Source organism: Prinia subflava, chromosome 9 (genome assembly GCF_021018805.1).
Source record: "Prinia subflava isolate CZ2003 ecotype Zambia chromosome 9, Cam_Psub_1.2, whole genome shotgun sequence".
In the NCBI taxonomy this organism is placed as follows: domain Eukaryota; kingdom Metazoa; phylum Chordata; class Aves; order Passeriformes; family Cisticolidae; genus Prinia; species Prinia subflava.
The window spans coordinates 31682997-31703159 of NC_086255.1; the positions used below are offsets into that span (position 1 = coordinate 31682997).

General features: G+C 51.6%; 1 protein-coding gene across 2 annotated transcripts in view; it reads right to left on the reverse strand.

The window, feature by feature from the left end:
• Positions 1-20163, reverse strand: part of PRKG1 (protein kinase cGMP-dependent 1) — a 373799-nt gene that overhangs the window by 332523 nt on the left and 21113 nt on the right. The window contains exon 1 of one of the 2 annotated variants that reach the window (XM_063406142.1): positions 14501-15020. The exons of the other annotated variant lie outside the window; for it this stretch is intronic. Coding sequence (XP_063262212.1) covers positions 14501-14811 — 311 coding nt within the window. The 5' untranslated portion in view covers positions 14812-15020. Of the gene's footprint in view, positions 1-14500; positions 15021-20163 lie in introns of those variants that run through there. 2 annotated transcript variants of the gene reach the window in all.

The window sequence follows — 20163 nt, forward strand, 5'->3', positions numbered from 1 at the left end:
TTTTCTGCTGAAGCCCCAGCAGAAAAAAAAGGAGCTTTTCACCTCAGCCTTACACAAAGGAGCTCAGCTCAGCCATGCCTGGCTGGGAATCAAGCCCCTGATAATCAGACAGGACACATCAGCTGGCAGCTCTTCCAGGCTGGCCACGGGCTGATTAGTTATTTCATTCCACACCAGGTTTATTAAGTTCTCTCATTCCACACCAGGTTAATGAATTCTTTCATTCCACACAACCCAGCTGCCACTAAAAGGGAGGTTTCTCAACCAGCTGCACTCAGAGTAGACGCTGCTGTTCAGAAAAGCCTTTATGGACAGTAACCAAAAATAAGATTGGGCATTTTGAGATTCTTGTTTAAAAAGCACTATAACCCTTCAGAGCATTTTCAGTTTGGGTTTTTTGTTTTGTTTGGTTGGGGGGGGTTGCCCCCTTTTTTTTTTTTTTTTTTTTTTTTTTTTTTTTTTTTTTTTTTTTTTGTTATAGGACTGCATGCCTGGACACCTGTAGCATGCAGAGGAAAACATTTTTCACTATGAATATTAGAATGGAATCATAGAACTCCAGAATGCTTTGAGTTGGCAGGGACCTTAAAGCTCATCGCATCCCACCCCTGCCATGGGCAGGGACACCTTCCACTGTCCCAGGCTACTCCAAGCCCCAAAGTCCAACCTGGCCTTGGGCACTGCCAGGGATCCAGGGGCAGCCACAGCTGCTCTAGGAATCTAAACCAGGGTCTGCCCACCCTCACAGGGAACAATTCTTGCCCAAGACCCCATCCATCCCTGCCCTCTGGCAGTGGGAGCCATTCCCTGTGTCCTGTCCCTCCGTCCCTTGTCCCAAGTCCCTCTCCAGCTGTCTTGGCACCCTTCAGACACTGGAAGGGGCTCTGAGCTCTCCCTGAAGCTTTTCCTCTTCAGGCTGAATCCCCAGTTCTCCCTGCCTTTCCTCCCAGGAGAGGTTTCAAAAGATCCATGACTGATCTTTTTTTTCCAGACTCACTTAGATCCAACCTTGTCTGAAGTTTTACCACACAGGCAGATCCCTGTCAATGCAGCATCTGATTTACCCTTCAGATGAGTCCACAAACAGGCAATTGATTTAACTTTTGAAATTCCTCCCTGCACAATAGGTACTCCTTTAAAAGCCTAAAAAACTCCTTAAAATGGGCAGAAGGAGAGATCTTGACTCTAAAAAAGACCAAAACACCAAAATACCCATCTACAGTTCTTCTACAGTGCTTTCACACTGATTTGTTGAGGTGGCTGCCTTTTATCCTCAATGTTTGTATTGCAGCAAAGTGCACTTGAGTTGGCAAAGCAATCCCAGAGAAAATGGTGTCACGGCACCGAGTGGCTGTGGCTGAGCAATCTCAGGCTCCCGAGCCCAAACAGATTAAACAAAACCTCCAGCTTTTAGATCTTCTGAAAACACTGAGCACAAGATAGTTTTAAAACAAGCAGATATTGTTGGGGGAAAAAAAAACCCCAAAAAACACACAAATCAGCTGTTAAGCAGTGAGAGATGTGCCAGTGATGGGTCTGAAGCATCAGCCAGGGATGCTCAGGGGCTGCATCCTGCAGTCCTGCCCTGCCTGTCCCTCAGTGTCCAAGGGATCTGATGTCACCTGGTGGCTGCAGACACTTGGAATTTTGGGTGGGATGGTCCCTCTCATCATTTTACTGGGCAGGCACACAGAGAGAGCCAAGTCAGCTCTAAAGGAGCCACAGAACAAATAACCTGACAGCCAGGCAGCTTTTTTGTGCATCCTATTCTTCAGTGGAACTGATAAAAATTCCATTAAGAAGCTTGGAATAAGCATGGAATATTATCTCCCCATGATATATCATTTCTTCAGTATGAGCAAAGGCACAAAATATTGCAGCTGCTGACCAAGGAAATCAGGATAGGTAGCAGAGCTGAAGGCTCCCCAGGGAGCACCTAAGCCTCAGAAAGCTCCTCCAGCATATATTAAAACTCCAAATCCCTGTGAAGATCCCATTCTGGGCACATTCCACAAGCATCCACATTTTCCACAGTTAACCTGAGCTTCTGCTTTGCCCCAGTGCCCAAGGCAGCTGTCCCCTGTCACCCTTCCTAACCCTGCACCCTGCCAGCACAGCTTTGCTGAGCTTTATCTTTTGGTTGCTACATATTCATGGATTTTCCATCAATAACAACTCTGCCACAATGCTCTGAATGTTGCTCAGCTGTATTTATTAAGCAGGAGCCTCCTTCAGAACCCTACAGCCAAAATGTTTGTGCCCAGCCAGCTTAAACAAATAATGTGACTCCAGCTTGTAACACTTGCCCGTCACAGAGCACAGCACGAACCTTTTGTGGTGGAAAACGTTGAAAAAACATATGGCTATAGAGTAAACTTGCCATTGAAAAAGTCCTTTATAGCTCACAGCTGGAATTTCAGTCAAAACGAGGAGAGGGTGGAGAGCCACTGTGCTCCAGAGGTGACATGTGAGTGACATGGACTCATGTCCCTGGCTCTGCCCCGTTTCCAGCAGGTCTCCCATGGGTTTGGCCTCAATCCCTGTGGAAGCTTCTCCATTTGTACCTGCAAACAGTGGGATAATGCTTAACCCAGATCTGCACATCCCAAGTGATGCTCTTAGCACCACACTAGCTGGGTTCCCATTTGAGTTATTTGTGGCTTTCAGATTAAGAAACCATTTCAAAACACCTGTTTTGTCTGTGCAAGAGTAATGACACAAACCCAAAGAGCTGAGATTTGACTGATGATCTCCCTTTTGGAGCCGCTTTGCCTTCCTAGATCATGCTAACACTCATCCTTGCACAAAGTCCAAAGGGGCAAAACCTGGGGATTTATGAGGGAAGGGATGATTTGTTCCTAGCCATGGACAACACACAAAGCATCTGGCAGAGTGGTTGATGAGACAATAACAGTCCTTGCAAAACAGAAGGTGAAGCAGGCAGAGGTCAGGTCTGTCACCTCACAGAGCCCAAAGTCACTTTCCCAGTGCCAGATCCCAAGAAACAGAAGTTTCCTGCTGGAAACCCTCCTGCAGGCACAGTCACAAACCCAGCATGTGAATGGAGGGAGATGAGATGGATAGTTAGCATTCCCTTGGGAATCCAGATTGTGCTGCAGCACCCACCCAGAACACATCCAGGAAAAGGCCACAGGAGCCTCCCTGCCAAGGCAAGCTGTGATTCTGAGATACCTGCCAGAGTCACCCAGAAAGCAGCAGGATGTCACCAGAATGCGTGCAAGCACAGCTGTCCCAGCTGTGTCTCTCTTCCAAGCAGGAGAAGGGACACTTCAATGGCAGTCCAAGTGGCTCTGGCTTCCCCCAGCTGTGCCCTCAAAGAAGGGAAGGTCAGGGAAGACCAGAGGATCTGCCTGCCTTACGCTCTCCCAGCAGGCTCTATCCTGGTACCCCAGTCCATGTTTGGGCACAGTGCTGATGGAGAAAAGCCTTCTCCTCTCCACGCTTCGTTGCCCTCCTGTGCCTCGCAGAGCTGGGGTTCCACAGGGAGAACAGGAAGCAATCACGGATCTGATGAGCAGGAGATGTTCTCCCCTTTGTGCAAAAGCTGTCTGAACAGGACTTAAATGTGCAAGGAGGCATAAAGGAGAAACAATAGGTCTTACACACACCCCCCAGTTAGTTTGCAGATATCTGCCAAGTTTGGATGCGCAGCCCTGTTCCAGGACTCAGACACGAGCTGTGTACAGACACACACACACACTCCCACGTTTATAATGCATTTATCCCGCTCTTGGTCTGGATATTCCCCATCAGTGAGACCTGGCTGTTGTTTGGACCACAGGCAGGACTGTAGTAAGGACAAGCGATGGCAAACAATGACACGGAGCCTCTGGAGCTGGAGCAGGGCCCGGAGGTCTGCAGGATGCCACTGAGCCAGCACAGGGCGTGCAGAGGGACATTGGGACAATGCAGCTCAAAGTCACTGCCACTGAAGGGGCTGACATCGCAGGGAAGCCTTCCCCCTGCTCCCAGCAAGGGATTCCTGCTGCAGTAATTCCTGGGAGGTGTCACTGAAATCTCTGGCTACAACAACTTCAGGGTGTATCCATCACTTTCTCCACCACCCTCCCTTTGGATCAGACTGTGAAACCAAACATTGCAGTGAACTCCTCCCCTTTGCTCCTGCTTGGACCTATCCAGACACCCTTAGGGATGTACGTGCTCCAGATGGAACCTTATCCATCAACCAGTCTCTCCAGGGGTTTACCTGCTGGGCTGTATTTATCCACAGCCACACTTATTCTGAGGTGCTCCTGTTCCAGCATGGCCTTCTCTGGGAGCCACAGGCCCTGCAGGAATGAACCTGCTCCAGGCATGGATTTACCCACAGGCCCTCCAGGAATGAACCTGCTCCAGGAATGAACCTGCTCCAGCATGGATTTACCCACAGCCACAGAGTCACAGTCCCTCCAGGAATGAACCTCCTCCAGCATGGATTTACCCACAGCCACAGTCCCTGCAGGAATGAAATTCCTCCAGCATGGATTTACCCACAGCCACAGTCCCTGCAGGAATGAAATTCCTCCAGCATGGATTTACCCACAGCCACAGTCCCTGCAGGAATGAACCTGCTCCAGGAATGAACTTGCTCCAGCATGGATCTACCCACAGCCACAGTCCCTCCAGGAATGAACCTGCAGTGCCATGACCTTATCCATGGCCTCATGCACAGTTGCTGATGCCCCAGGGTGTTCTTGCTCCAGGAGCTACCCTTGGGCCCCAATCCCTTTGGAGTCACAGGCACTTTGAGATGTTCCTGCTGGAGGAGGAACCCCAGCACCACCACCCCCTCACAGCCCTCGCCCCAGCTGGACAATCAGAAGGGCAAAAGGGAAAAAAACTCATGGGTTGATATAAAGGCAGTTCAACAGGTAAAGCAAAGCCAGAAGGAATTCATTCCATGTTTTCCATGGGCAGATGGGTGTTCAGCCATTCCCAGGAGTGTGGGGTTCCATCCTATGCAATCCTCCTTGGGCAGCTGGGATCAGCTGTCCTGGCCCTTTCCCTCTCAGTTCTTGTGTGGCCTCTGCCTGCTCGCTGGTGGGGCAGGTGAGGAGCAGAAAAGGCCTTGGCACAGCAGAAGAGCTGGACTGGCAGGAAAATCCAGCCTCCTGTTGTATCTTGTGCTCCAGCCACTGGAGGTTCTCTGCCTCCAGATGCACACAAGGAAACAAGGCTGATTTTTATCAGAGATGTAAAGTTTGGACCCTGCTGGATGAGATAGCTGTGTAGAAGAAGAGCTTTGGGATTGCCAGGGAAGAGAATAAGCAGAACCCATGGGAAGAGAGAAACATCTTGGGCAGAAGGAGGAGCAGGAACAAGACACCCAGGGGAGTAACCAAGGGCTCAGAAGAAAAGGGAGAAGAGGATGGTGCTCCACACCACAAAACACAGGAGCTGCTGAAGGATGTTCATCTCCTTCAGCTGACCATGTCCACCCTTAAGCTTCACACAACCCCTTACCTTTACCAACTTAGGCAATACTGCAATTTCAAGGTAAAGGGCTTGAGGCTAACTCTATTTCCAGGATACCTGATCTTCCATTTCACCTAAAGGAATTTCTCAGGAGTTTAAGAGCCTGATTTTGAAAGAGTCTCTGTAGCTGAAGCCAGGTATGGTTTCCAACAAGCCTGAAGGTACAGCCGAGTGGCACTACTTGCATCACATTTGCTTTATCTACACCTTCCTGAAGTGCTTGGCCACTGCCCTGATGTGTTGCTGGCAGTCCCAGCGCCATTGATTTCCTCTATTCAGCAGAAATCTCACCCACCAAGAAGGTTATTTTCCTCATTTAGCCTGTGGACTCCAAGAGCAGTAATGAATTCCCCTCAGCCACCAGATCTCTGCACACAAATGACATCAAATAGCCAGTTTAAATCCTAACAAGCAGTGACACATCCCAGGGACCCACTTCCACTGGGAGCAGGGAACAGTGGCTCTCCATTTCCATCACACTCATGTTATTTACTCCTCTGCTCCTGAATCTCAATGATACTCTGTGGTCACGGAAACCAACAGCATTTCCACATTTGGATTTGAAGAGATCTGAAAAGTCACCTCGTTCATGGGCAGTGACACCTTCCATTATACCAGGATGCATTCCCACAGTCCTGCTGGTTCTGTACAAAACTGCCTCTACTCCACTGATATTAAACCTGACTGTTTTACCTCCTAATAAAAGTGTATTTGCATGAATGCAATGCTCCCCTACATGTGCTAAATACATGAGTGCACGTACATGTCATTATGTATATATTTCTCTTCACATTCAACACAAAGTATATGTGCACTTACAAGACTGCAATTTAATTTTCCATCAACCCAGGCAGCTCCATTATGATTTCTCCTCTTTGATGATTTCTCCTCGTCACCCCCAGCCACCACCTCAGAGAACATCAGGGAAGTGAACAAAACGAGCTGGCCTGCGCTGGCCAGTTTCTAAATCCACGTCAAGCCCAAGTCACGAGCTGCTGTGCAGCTTTCCTGACACGGCTGGGGGGTTTGACAGGAAACACCTCCAATAAATGTGCTCACAAACTGAATTAAAGAAGGGAATTTGGGGAAAGAAGCATCGCTCCAGGCAGAACTGTTGCAGCCTGACAAAGGAGCTTTTTTCATTGATACCCTACTTCAAGTTTGCTCCTAATGAACAAGCCCCAAACACAGCCCAAAGAGCCCACACTTCTGAAAGTCTGACAGCCCATTTTCGACTCGGAAGGCAGGCACGGGTGTTGAAGTTTGGCTCTCCCTTGCTCAGGCTCTGGTTTCCAAGGAAACCAGAGGCTGCAAGAGCCTTGCAAAACGCGGGTCCTGTGCTCCTGCTCGGAGCACGCTACGCTGGAGCTTCCCCTGACACAAACCCTGCCAGGCAGGGGCTTCAGCAGCACCTCCAGAGCACCTGGATGCAATTCCAGGCGTTCAGGATGTCAGGATACACACAACATACCCGACTGATTGCACACTTACACCAACCCACTTTCCGTAGCTGCTGAGAGGAGAAAGGTATTATTGTCACGGTTTATGCTCCAGTGTAGCAACCGATACTTTTGTTTTCTCCTGTTCGTTCTGCCCTTCAAAACAAAGACAAGCAACGCAAAATGTCGCGGTGCCGCTACTAAGCCCCTTGGCTTCACCCCGAGCCAGCCCAGGCACCGGAGCAAGCGGAACCCGAGCTGCCCCTCAGCGGAACGAAGGGGTCAGCCCTGTGGGTTCTTGTCCCTGGGAGAGGCCGGAACGGCAGTAGGATAACTGAAGCGACGCGCTAAGAGCGAGAAAGGAGGATCCAGCCAGCCAGACAGAGGAACCACAACTTTAATCCAACATAGCACTGTCCAGACCGAAGTGGAACCAGGCTGAACTGGAACTGGATCCCGAACAAAGAAATGCACCAGCTTATATGCTTTCGGGGTAGGGGAGGAGAAATGGGAGTCCCTCTTTGCGGCAACCAATGGAACCTTGACACTTGGGAGATAAGGGGAAGGGTTGCAAGCCTTGAACCAGTTAGGGGATAGGGGAGGGATAACACAGTGGCGGGAAGAGGGGAAAAGGTAACATGTGACCAAGGGGAACTTATGAATTTCAATTAAGGGGGGGTGTACAGAACATACAGCATTGTACAGAACATACAATATAGGACCCACCAGCCTTTCATCTTTTCCACATATCTAAATCCTTCCCACTTGGTAAACCACCCATATATCTTTCAACTTCTCTCTGCCTCAAAACCCTCTTTCCTATATCCTTCTTTCAGCACCCTCTCCTTCTTCCTTAAGTCTCTCTCTTTAAATCCTCTCCCTCGTCTGTCCTTCTTTTCCTTGTCACAGTCCTTCACAGCACCTGCTTGTTCCTGCTTACACTGTCCCAACTTTCTTTGTGGAGTCCAACTGAGGTTTAACATACTGAAATGGGGAAAGTCCAACCATCCACACCACCACAGCAAAACACGAATGTCAGGCGCTTCTCTGCTTGCACGGACCCTCTGGAAAGAGCAAAGCAGCGGATGAAAAACATTGACAGAAATATTTATGCTTCATCCTGATGCCTGTTTGGGCACCATGAAAAGCCAAAAGCAAAGGCCAGCAGCACAGGCAGCAAGGACTATCGCTGATGGCAGTGAGTGGTGTTTAACCCACCTCCAGCTCAGCTTTCCTGGACCCCTTCCCTCAGAAAGATGTTTGTATTCAGTAACTCTTATCATCCTACAGCATCTAGCTCAGGCAGGAGAACCACAGAAATTGATATGTAACAATTCACTGTATCCTTTTTAACTCTCTAAAGTAACAAATTTTCCCCTTGACTCCTATTTTCCATCTGGTGCTCCACAAGTTCAGGACTCACCGAGTCCCCTCTCCTTCCAGAGGCAGCTGGCTGGGCTGTCTGTGCTGCTACATCCATTTCTGCTCAATTTCAGAACTCTGACCTGGCTTTTTTATTATTATTATTATTAATTGCAGAAACGGAAGACACATCCTGTGTTTAGGAACATGGGATGCTGAAGCTCAGGAATGCTTTCACAAAGTCTGGAGAGAAGGAATTCGTGTCCGTGGCCTGGGGACCTCATTTTGTGTTGAAGCACTTTAAAACTCTCCACCTACAGCGTTTATACAGCTAAGAATGAATGTAAAACAGCTCAGACAAGTATAGGTAATTATTTCAGTAGTACAGATAAAAGGAAAAAAGTTAATTCTGCAGAAAATGAAATTATGAAGCTCTACTACAATTTTAAAAAGAGCCTCTATGTTAATTACCAGCTGTTAGTGTGCTCAGAGCTGCTGTACTTGCTGAACAGTGCTGCTTTGCATATAACCACCAAGAAAATGTCACTGTCGTTTCTGAACAGAACTACTTTGCTTTAAAACACAGTTTACTGACACCACACTGCTAAAATTAATCTCCAACAGCACAAACACCCAGGGAAGTCTGTGTTGCTTGTTGCACAGATCTAAGGATAACTGACACTGCAGCGATGTTTTATCTTGCAATTAAACTCATCTCAGCACAAACCAGACGGAAGATGACAAAACAACTGCGTGGCTTTAATAGCTTTACTGGGAGATTTGTTTTTTACCTTCCTTTGAGTCAAACCCCGCCGGAGTTTACACTCAGCATAAACATCACCAGCCTGAACAAGCGTGTTGAGAGATGACCCAAAACACTGCTCCAATAGAGAAAAACTAGTTCTGTGCTCAAGAGCCCAACACCACACAGCCAGCCCTTACTACTGTGAGTAACCCAAACCTCAGAGGGTTGTAATGTATTACACAAGCAGCTGAGCTGTCACAATGTCCCCTTGTCACTTCCCAAGGCATTAAAGCCGCTCGGAGCGTGAGTCACACGAGCGCACAGAGGGGAGCCCCATCACTGCCACCACTGCCGAGCCAGACCTGTCAAAACATGGGAAAATCACGCTCGGCTGCCTTGCTCCGGCGCTACCCTTCCTGTGTTCACAGCTCTGGCAGGGAGAGCATCATCCCTCACAGCAGAACCTCAGCCCTGCAGAGCACCAGGGATCCTCCCCCACCACCGGTGCCCCAGCACTGCTCCACACGCTGCAATAAAATCCTGACCCTTCAAATGCACCGAAAAACCCCACTGACATTAATGGGTTTTTGTCCCTCGAGCATCAGCTTAAACCACGTTCGGATGGATTCTGTGTTAGGGCACATAAAAGCAACCACTGCATTTAACAGCTCTCACGGCAAATGATAAATGCAGTTCAACTAATTGCTCACTGGACACATCAGAGTGGATTGACACCAAAAGAAAAATGAAGGTTGCACCACAAGATCCAGCTCTGCTGACGACTCAGGGCAAGATGCTTCACCAGAAAGCGACAGGACTCAAGAGGCCACCACCACCCCAGCTCCTACCCCACATTCCAGGAAACCATCACTGTGGGAGCGTGCCTCAGTTCCTCCCCCCATCACTTCAACCACCAGTTCCCGGTGGTTTCATCATGTACCAGCCATCCCCCAAATTACTTTAGGAAGAGGAGAGCGTGGGGCTTGAGGGAAGAGGATTTGTGTCATTTCAGGGGGTTTTAGATAAGTGCTCCTGGGTACTGCAGCATACGTAGCACTAATAAACACCAGAAGAGCATTTCATGCCAACACCCTAAACACAACATGCTTTTCAAGTATTTCTAAGGATTTTATGACTATTATGATCATTTAAAATACGCCTCTAGCTCCCAGAGGATGCACACATTTGCTTCAAAGAACCAATCTGGCCGTTGCAAGGATTTTGTTAAACCTCTTGTATGGATGTTGTACTTTCCCTAAGGCTATGCAACCAAGTATTTTATATTTCTTAAACCAGACCTCTTAAATACAACTCACAGGCTGCTCCTCCCCTCACAAACGAGTCCCTGGGATTTTGGCAGATTCCCCAAAAGTCTGTTAACTCCTCAAACCAAATTATTTTTTGTTTTACTCAACATCTCTTACAAATGACACAGCACTTTACTGCTGTCTCTGTTAACAACAGAGCTTTTACCACCTCAGCCAAGAGATCAGACCCTTTACACTCATGAGCTCAGTGCTTTGTTCTATGTTCTACTTCTACATTTCTTTTTTTCTGCTTTCTGGAAAAGAAAACAAGCTGACTTCACAGCCTTCCAAAAAGGCAAACAGCTGTTGCCGATCCCTGAACAAAGCAGCCTGTTAAAATTAAAGTCCTGGGTATTTTCCCATGGCAAGAGCGAGGCAGGGAAAGGGAAGAGTTGCAGCTTGCTGGTGGAAAAGCCTTCTCTTTGCTTGGCTGCTCTGTACAATTTTAACTGCAAAGGCAGTTGGTGCAAACTCCATCTCCCTGTACTCCCTCCGTGCTGACAGGCTGTTAGCAGCCAGGATATATCCTGCAAGAGGTCAAAGGTTTGGAAAAACAAACACGAGCAGCAATTTGGGAAGATGAAGAGGAGAGAAAGATCAGTCGTGGCATTTTTTCTGACGTGGAAAACCAGCCAGCTTTGTCCCCAGTCTGCACCCTCTTAGTCACTTCTTGCAAGTTATTTCCTTTGAGAGAGTAAGGGAAGAAAAAAGCCACTTATTTTAAATAAAAAGCCACTAACTTTAAATAACTAGTTACTTGAACAAGAAGACTGATAAAGATGCTAATGCCCAATTCTTCTCACTCATAACTCAGAAGAAAATGGTTGAATAGCTAGACATGTCCCTCCATGGACTTTAGCTCCTCATGTCAGCCCAAAGTCCTGTTTCACTCTTAAAAACATTGTAGAGGCAAAACAAGCCCAACCCTGCAACAGCAACTCCAACTCTTACAACTCTGAAAAAGCAATTTTATTTAACCTAAACCTATTTATGCATCCTAAATGGGGGGAGGGGGGATGTGTGTGTAAGGGAAGATCCTGCGGATTTAATTGTATTTGTCCACACAACGCAATTAAATGTACTTTCACGCATTGAAAGACATTCATAGAACCCCAGAATGGTTTGGGTTAGACAGGATCTTAAAGCCCATCCAGTGCCACCCCTGCCATGGGCAGGGACACCTTCCACTGTCCCAGGCTGCTCCAAGCCCCAAAGTCCAGCCTGGCCTTGGGCACTGCCAGGGATCCAAGGGCAGCCACAGCTGCTCTGGGCACCCTGTGCCAGGGCCTGCCCACCCTGCCAGGGAACAATTCCTGCCCAATATCCCATCCAGCCCTGCCCTCTGGCAGTGGAAGCCATTCCCTGTGTCCTGTCCCAAGTTCCTCTCTTTACAGACATTCAGAGTTCAACCACTCTATAACCCAGACTCTTCTACTTGGCATCACAACAACTTCCACCACCACAGACCCTCAAGTATCCACCATGACCCTCATGAGAATTCAGTTCCAACAGATTTTCTGCTACTACTGATCCTACCTACTATTGATCTCCAGCCACCTCTGCCAGGAGAGCAAATCCAGCACCACCAAACTAAAAAAATACCCCTCAGAAACTACTTTAGAACAATTTTGGTTGGAAAACCTCTCCAAAATCAAGTCCAACCATTCTCCTAGCACTGTGAAGGCCACCACTAGCCAATATCCCCAAGTTCCACATCCACCTGCCTTTTGAACACTTCCCAGTGGCTTGACAAAATCAAAGGTTGGGTGCCATTACCTCAAGAGTCACTGAGGTTCAGCACAAACTGGGGGGGGGAAGCCAACCCTTTTTTGCAGATTTTGTTATTTCCAGGTCCTCACCACCTTAACTCTCACCACCACCAGGAGTTATCTCGACCACCGGGCTCTTAGGGCTGACACAGAGCACACAGCACTTCTCAGAGCCATGAACACTCCTGAAACCATTAGCAAGGATCTTTTCCTGTAATCCCAGACCAGTTTGAGTTGGAAGGGACCCTAAAACTTATCTCGCTCCAGCCTCCTGCCATGGGCAGGGACACGTTCCGCTCTCCCAGGCTGCTCCAAACCCCTGGAATACCCCACCTGAGCGATTACAACCTGCAGCCACAAGTTGACTTCAACACTGTAAGTAATATTAGGAGTGTTGGCCATGGATGATCAATATAAAACACTCGGAGGAGTGGCACACGTTACACCCCACACGAGACTGCAGGGCTGCATTTACACAAGGAGCGACTGAAATTCCAGCTGGAAAACGTCAATCCAAGGCTTTGCCAGGCTTCCTAGGTATTCTGCTGGATAGGGCAGAGGCTGAGGACTCCGCACACTCGCTCTGCTGAAACCTGTGGCGCTTCCCGGAGCTCTTGGAGCACTTCGAGGGCGCCGAGGGGCAACGATACTGACAAGGAAACCAACACGTTTGGGGTTTCGCTTTCCCAGAGGAAATAACACAGCGGATACCTTATCCCACCTTGGATGTTCACCACACACCCCAGGGATCTCACAGACCGCTCGCCCGCCGGGCCTCAGCCACCCCGTCCCCCAGGCAGGGCGGGCACTTTTGGGGTGTTTTATTCGTTTTGGGGGCTGCGGGGAGGCATTCCCCGCGCCACCGCCGTTCCTTCCCCTGACATCCTTTTGAACGCGCGGCCAGACGCCTTAAAAGGACAAAATATCTGTGGCGGTGGGAACGAGGGGGGAGGGAAGGGGAATGTAGGAGCGGGAGTGTGGCGGGGCGGCGTGAGGGACACGCGGCCCGGCCCGGCCCGGCGGGGTCCGGCCATGGCGGCCGCCCTGAGGGAGGGCAGTTGCCTGGAGACAGCGGGGCCCCGCCATGGCGGCGGGAAAGGGCTGAGGCTGCGCGGGGAGCAGGGCCGGCCTCGGCAGGGATCCTGAGGGGACGCTCCGGCAGAGCCGGCCCCGGCAGGGATCCTGAGGGGACGCTCCGGCAGAGCCGGCCCCGGCAGGGATCCTGAGGGGACGCTCCGGCAGAGCCGGCCTCGGCAGGGATCCTGAGGGGACGCTCCGGCAGAGCCGGCCCCGGCAGGGATCCTGAGGGGACGCTCCGGCAGGGCCCCCCGGCCCCGGCAGGGTCCCCGTGTCCCACCGCCCCTGCCCGGGCACCGTCCCCTTGGCCCGCCGCTCCCGGCCGGGCACCGTCCGCCCCACTCCCCGCGGGGCTCCGCAGGGTGCCCGCATCCCGCCCGGCACACACGCTCCCCACTACCGGCATGGCTCCGGGGATCCGCCAGCGCTCCCGGTTATAATCCCACGAGGAAGATGCCGGCCGCCGAGGGCAGGCGGGTTTGCCCATCGACGGCGAGGTCCCCGCACATGGAGCCCGGCGCGGCGAGTATCCGCTCATCACCTCTTTCCCTCCTTCGTTTTTATCCCTCGAGAAGTGCTGAAGCAAAGGCACGGCGATTTACTGGCCAGGAAAAGGCACTGAGCGAGGCAGAGCGATCCCGCTCCCGCGAGGGCTCCGTTTCCCCATTAAGGCGCTCTAATTTCCCTAATCTGCGGCAGGTGTGAAACCGGGGCAGCGCATCCCCCGGCGCGCCGGCACCTGAGGATCCCCGCAACTTTCCCTGCCCCCCGCACACCCTCCGGCGCACCGGGGCACTGCAATAAGCTCCTGCTTCTGCCAAACCCCCTCCCCAAAACACCATCCCCCGCCCGGAGAGCCGGGCACCGCATCCCGACGGGCTCCAAGTTTCCCAGCTGGGAATGTCTCCCTGCGGGGTCCCAGAGCGACCCCCGGGTTTCCCCCAGCCCTTCCCGCAGCGATAAAGCCTCCATGCCCACGACACGATCCGGTTCAACCCGCCGGCAGCAGCGTCCCCCCCGCGCCCGCCGCTGGCCCCGTCCCCCGGCGGGATGGGGCGGCCGGGACCCCCCGAGCCGGGACGGGGCACGACCGGGTCCCCCTGTGCTGGCACCTCGGCGCTCGCTCCTGCCGCTCTTCCCCCTCCTAAGCCCGGCGCTCGCAACTTTCCCACCCCGCGGGGCCACCCGGGGAGGATGCGGGAATGCCGCGCTCCGGGCTCTGCCCGGCGGGCGGCGGCGAGGCCGGGGATGGAGCGGGACGAGGGAGCGAGGGAAGGCTGAGCGGCGGGGTGACCCCCTGCTTACTGCGGGCTCTTGGGGTAGAAGGGCAGGGTGACGTGGCTGAGATCCTGGATGTCGAAGGCGGTGGGCTCGGCCGAGATCGCTTGGCGCTTGGTCCGCTGCTCGCCCTGCAAGGTGCCGGCGCTTTGCTGCTGCGCCTGCTGCGTGGCGGGCCGGATCACCGAGCGGTACTTGTCCAGCTCGTTCTGCAGCTTCTGGATCAGTTCGTCCTTCTGGTCCAACTCCAGCTCCAGCTCGTCGATGAGCGCATCCCGCTGCCGCAGCTCCTCGATCTTCTCCTGCAGCGCGTACTGTAAATCCCGCAAAGTGCCCATGGTCCTGCCGCCGCGCTCGCCCCTCGCCGCTCCCGGCAACTTTCCCCCCCCGGGGCCGCCTCCCCGCGCTCGGGCCACCCCGGCCCCCGCCGCCCCCCTGGGCTCGGCCCGGCCCCGCGGGGCCGCCGCCGCCGCAGCCGGACCCCCGGCACGGCGCTCCGGAGCCGGGGTGTTGTCAGGGGCGATGTGGATCCGCCTGCGTCAGGCCGGGCTGGCGAGGGAGCCGAGACACACACACACACCCGCGGCGGCGAGCGGGGAGGGAGGGGAGGCGGGCGGGCGGCGGGAGGGAGGCAGGGGCGGCGGGGAGGATGCACATGCTCGCCCCGCTCCCTCCCGCCGGCCCCGCCGCGCCCCGCGCCGCCCACGCCCCGCGGGCTGCCCAGGAGGGAGGGGGCCGGCCGGGAGCAGCCCCCGGTGCTGCCCTCCCGGCCTGCTGCTGGAGGCCGGCACACAGCTCCGAGCCGCGGACCTCCCCTCCCGTCCCGCTGCCGGCGTGGCCCCGCTTCCCTCCGCTCCGCTCAAGGTGCCGCTTCTCCGTAAAGAACTTATTCCCCCCCTTTACTTTGCTTTTAAAGAGCCGGGTTTTGTTGTCTTCTCCGAGTGGAAGCACAAGCCAGCGTCTGGCATGGCTCCTCCTCATGCCTCGGCAAGCTCCGGGCTCCAAAAACCCAGATTTTCATGGGAATGTCGGTCAAGTCTGTCTGCACTGGAAAAGCCTGGAGGGAAGGCATCTGGCTTTCAGAGCACTAAAAAAACCATATCCCCAGCTTTAAATCTGAGAGATTTTCTGCCTGGCCCAAATACCCACGTGAAATACCCAAGTTTCTGCCATACCAAACCCGATCGGACTTTCCTGGAGCGCGGGGTTTTCCTTCATGCACTCGGGTTTTCTGTGTGGCCCTACCTCTGCCATACAGCCCACGGGGCTGCAGCACAGAAATAACAACATCAAATAAATGAGCCACAGCAGCCGAGCCCTGGGTGCCAAATGGTTCTGGATTCCTCTGTTTGCCAGGCACTGAAGGGCCAGCACAGCTCCAGCCCTGGCTCTCTGGGCAAGGAACAGGGGGCTATGAGCTGGTCTGGGTCTTCCTGATGAAATCATCCAGCCTGGAGGAGCCAGTGATGAAAGCACAGGAACCTCACAAAAGCTTCTGCAGCACTGGGGCACCAGCACAGTTTCATGCTCAGAGGTTTTCAGCAGCTGTTTCTGTTCCCCCTCTGTGAGTTTGATTTGCCCCTGCTTATGGGACTGAGCTCCTTTGGTCTTGCCTTTTTTTTTTCTTTTTTTTTTCTCTGTTTTACGCTGGCTCCAGCTTTCAACCTGCAGCTGGTCTTTATAAAATAAATTTATAAAAGAGAGCAGATGAGGAATTAGGACTGCTCCCTGCTCCACACTGGAAAGGGCCTGGCCTCCACTCACAGATATGAAGTTCTTCGTGCATTTGATCCTGCATTTTTCAAGATGCACATGAAAAGGGGAGGGGGGGGAATTTGGGTTATGCAAAACGCTTCAGTTTTCAGTCCCCTTGATACATTCAAGCCAGGCACAAAGCAAAGTCCCCCGGTTGTTTCCACAGGTTTAAGCCCAGACAGCATTTTTTACTGCCTATTCCCCCTATTTCCATCTCACATAACTCACTGGGAACAAAAGTACCAAATATCTCCTGAACATTTCCATTTTAAAGACAACAGGCATTAAACAGATGCATTCCTGCTGCCTACAAACTGGGAATCAGTGATAAATAAAATATTTTAACAGCGTTCAGCCAACACGCTGTAAGTTTTATTGCTTTCCTCCCTGCAGAAGTGTAGTCTGAGGAGGGTGAGGTGATACAGTTACCTGAAGCCCACCAGGCTTCAAAAGAATTGCAGCGCTGGGGAAAACTGATGCATAATTTCTCAGTGACAAGCAGTAAAATAATATTGCTTTGTTTCTATGAGAGGGGCACAGGCCGGGACTGAGTCAACAGTGCCCTAGAACAGAAGGGATCCACAGAAAACCATAAGAAATTGTGGCACATAAAGCTGTCAAGGAATTTAGCTGAGTGTATCTAAAATGTATATTTATTTCCAGGTGGGAAGCAGATTTTCATTAGACCCTTGAGGGTCTCAAGAGACATTTTTATGGCTCAGGTTTAGATTTGGGACCATAACCAGCACCTGTCAAGTCCAAGGCCGGTGTTCCCTGGTTTCAGGATGAGGCCAAAGCAGCCCAAAGGGTTTCACAAGCTGACAGCAGAGCTCTGCCATGGGAAGGCAGCTGGCAGTTGCCTATTTCTGGCTATTCCCTGCTCTCCCAAAGAAACCAGAGCACAGAAACCACGAGGCCAGCACAGATCCTGGTGTGTGATCTCAGGGATCCCAGGGTACCACCCCACTCCAATAAAAATAAATCCTATGGTCCCATTCCTTCCAATCTAAAGCTCCCATTAAAAAAAAAATCTCAGGCTCAACAGAGCAGCTGCTTTGTCTGCTTGATCCAGGGAATGGAAAGAAACAGCTTTAGGGAGAAGAATGGCAGGAATGCACCAACTGGCTCGGTGTTGTGAAGATGGGGTGAAGCTGCTCGCAGTTTAAGGAAACCTTGAGCTATGAACTTCCCAAAGCCTTTCCCTGCTCCCTCCACTGCCAGAGTGTGCCTGGATGCCGAGTGGGAAGCCAAAAAAAGAGCATCTGCAGACAGCTACCCCAAAGCAGCAGGGCTGGCTGGTGGGAACCACACGGAGCAGGGAAATTTCTCCTCTCCGCTGCACTCACAATATTTCCTGTCTGCACAGCTCCAGGGTTTTGATAGCTTCTGCTTCTGAACCTTTTCAGGGATCATCTGTCACCAAATGCACCCACTCAGCTGCCATTTTCCAAGCTGAAACCGTATTTGAACACTGTCTACCCTGCAAACACCTCCCTGGATTCCCAGGACAAGGCTCAGGGAGCTGGCACAATCCCTGACAGACAAATGTCACCTTGCTCCAGCCGGCCAGGACAGCACGGACAGAGAGGCTGGACACACACCACTGACCACATACATAAACATTTTCCTCCTCCTGGATGTGGTGTTTGTTCTTTGTCTAATCCACTCTACCCTTTTCCCAAAATATCTGCAGGAGCGGATCAGGCCACGGCACAAAGTTGAACCGGCTGGACTTTGTGATGGATTATCCTGCTGGTGGGGACTTTGTGCAGGTTTGGGAAGGAGTGTGACCTGCAGGGCTCTGCCCTCCCCTGGCACACCACCAAATTCCTTCCCTACCTGCACAGTCACAGCAACACCTTTATGGTGATAAGGAAAAACAAAAATACAGGAAAAATTCGAGGAAGGCAGCACAGCAGCTGAACCGTCACAAAAAGCACCTCGAGGTGTAACCATACCTGAGACTCGCCACATCACATCTGTGGGATGCTATTCCACCACGTCCCCAAAATCCACAGCAGTCCCCAAGGCAGAGCAAGGAGTGCCACCTACTGAAACACGGGCACACCGGACTCCTCCCTAAGGCACATCTGGCCGTTCCTTTTGCCCTGAAGTGCCTCTGGCAGCTCCTTCTGGGGCCACGGGGCCCTACAGATTTGTAGGGGGCACCTGGGAACTAATTCAGCCTCCAGGAATGGGGATGAAGCTGAAATTACTGTGTCAAAGCAGCCTCGCCAAGACCAAGGAGCAGGAATTGGGTATCTGGGTAGTGCTTCAGCCTCTTTTCTCTAGGAAAACAAGATCTGTTTTCTCATGACATTGGATAATCCTCCTCCCTATTTTGGTCCTTTCCAGAGTCTCTAAAACAAAACTGAAAGCCATTTATTCCTCCCCACAAAGGGATGGAGATATCCAGCTCTGAGCACTGTCATTCAAACCCCATTGATTCCTTGGTGCTGGAAGTCAAAACATCTAAACTGGATTATCCTGATGACTTTCCTTTAGGGCATCGGTTCTTTCCATGCTCACTAAGAAACACTGAGAAGTGTGAAGAGCATGCAGCCATTCCAGCCTGCCTAGGAAACCCTCCCAGGATGAATGTGGGGTAGAGTGCATGAGAAAGAAAAGAAAAATACCACAAGGCTTAATAATGGAACAAAAAATTGCTCGCTGCAGAAGAAGCTGAAGGAAAAAATAACAATGTGCTGTTCTGCAGTTGTAATGCATTTAGCTTTTTATATCACATTAGGGACACGCAGAACACCAAAATGAATGTTTGTACCATGCAAAGCCGAAGGAGGAGACATTGGGAGCATGGAATAGCAGAGGATTCTCCAGGAACACAGTGGCTTCAAGCACATCTCACATTTCAATGAAGATTTAAATTCTCCTTTGTGGGCTCTTTGCCTGCTAGGAAGAGATGGCACAAAGCATCTCCTTGTCAGTACAAGGTGAGAGATCTCCCTCCCTCCCCTCGTTGTTTTTCTAGGCTGGAGCCAAGCCTGGGCTGTGCTTCCTGCTGGGTGGGCCGCAGAGCTAAAACACGAGTATCACTCATCTCATTATCAGTTCTACAGAAAAATGGCACCAGAAAATCAGTCTCAGTAGCCAGAAGTCCAAGAAGCCCTTCAGAGCTTCCATCAGAGCAATCAAAACCATCCCTCTGACTTCTTCTCCCCACTAACAAGACCCTATTGCCACCATCTCTGCCCACACGCCTACAGAAACCTCTGCCCTCCAAAAGCAGGACCTTTTTCTCCAGGAAAACTGGATTTTCAGCAGGTCACCCGACCAGCTGGGTGCCGATGGTGGCTGTGGGTCCCCACAGCCCTTCAGGGTTAAGGGAATGCTATGGAATTCCTGGGAGCACTTCTCACATCCTCAGCCTGAATGACATCCTTGGGGCCAGGCTTTCTCCAGGAAGGACCACACACATGATCCCAGTCCCTCCTGTAGGAGCCAGTGCCTCCATCCTGATCCCTCCTGTCCACACACACCTCCAGGGACTGCTTCATTTTTCCCACTTTCCAGAAAAGGCTGGACTGCCCAGCAAGATCAGACATAGGCAGAGCCTAAACACTACTTCCTCTGGGCTGAATTAAGCCAGAAACAACTTCTAAACAATTCAGCTGCCTTGGGAGGTCTTCTTAGGCTTGGATTAAGCAGAAACTTGTTCTGCAAACTGAAAATAAACACTCAGTGCTCTTTGCAGTTACCCCAATTAGGCACTGCCTATGCCCTGCTTCTCACAGCAGTCCCGGGGCACTGACTATGTAGAGCAAAGGCAGCATTTAGACAAGGCAAGCCTTGGAAATGCAGTTTTCCTTCTGCTTTCAGCCATAAGCAACCAGCAAATGAACCCAGGGACCAATTAGATGAAATGTAAGGAAGCAGATTTAGTCATGGAGCCACAAGATCCAGGATGCAACGGAGGT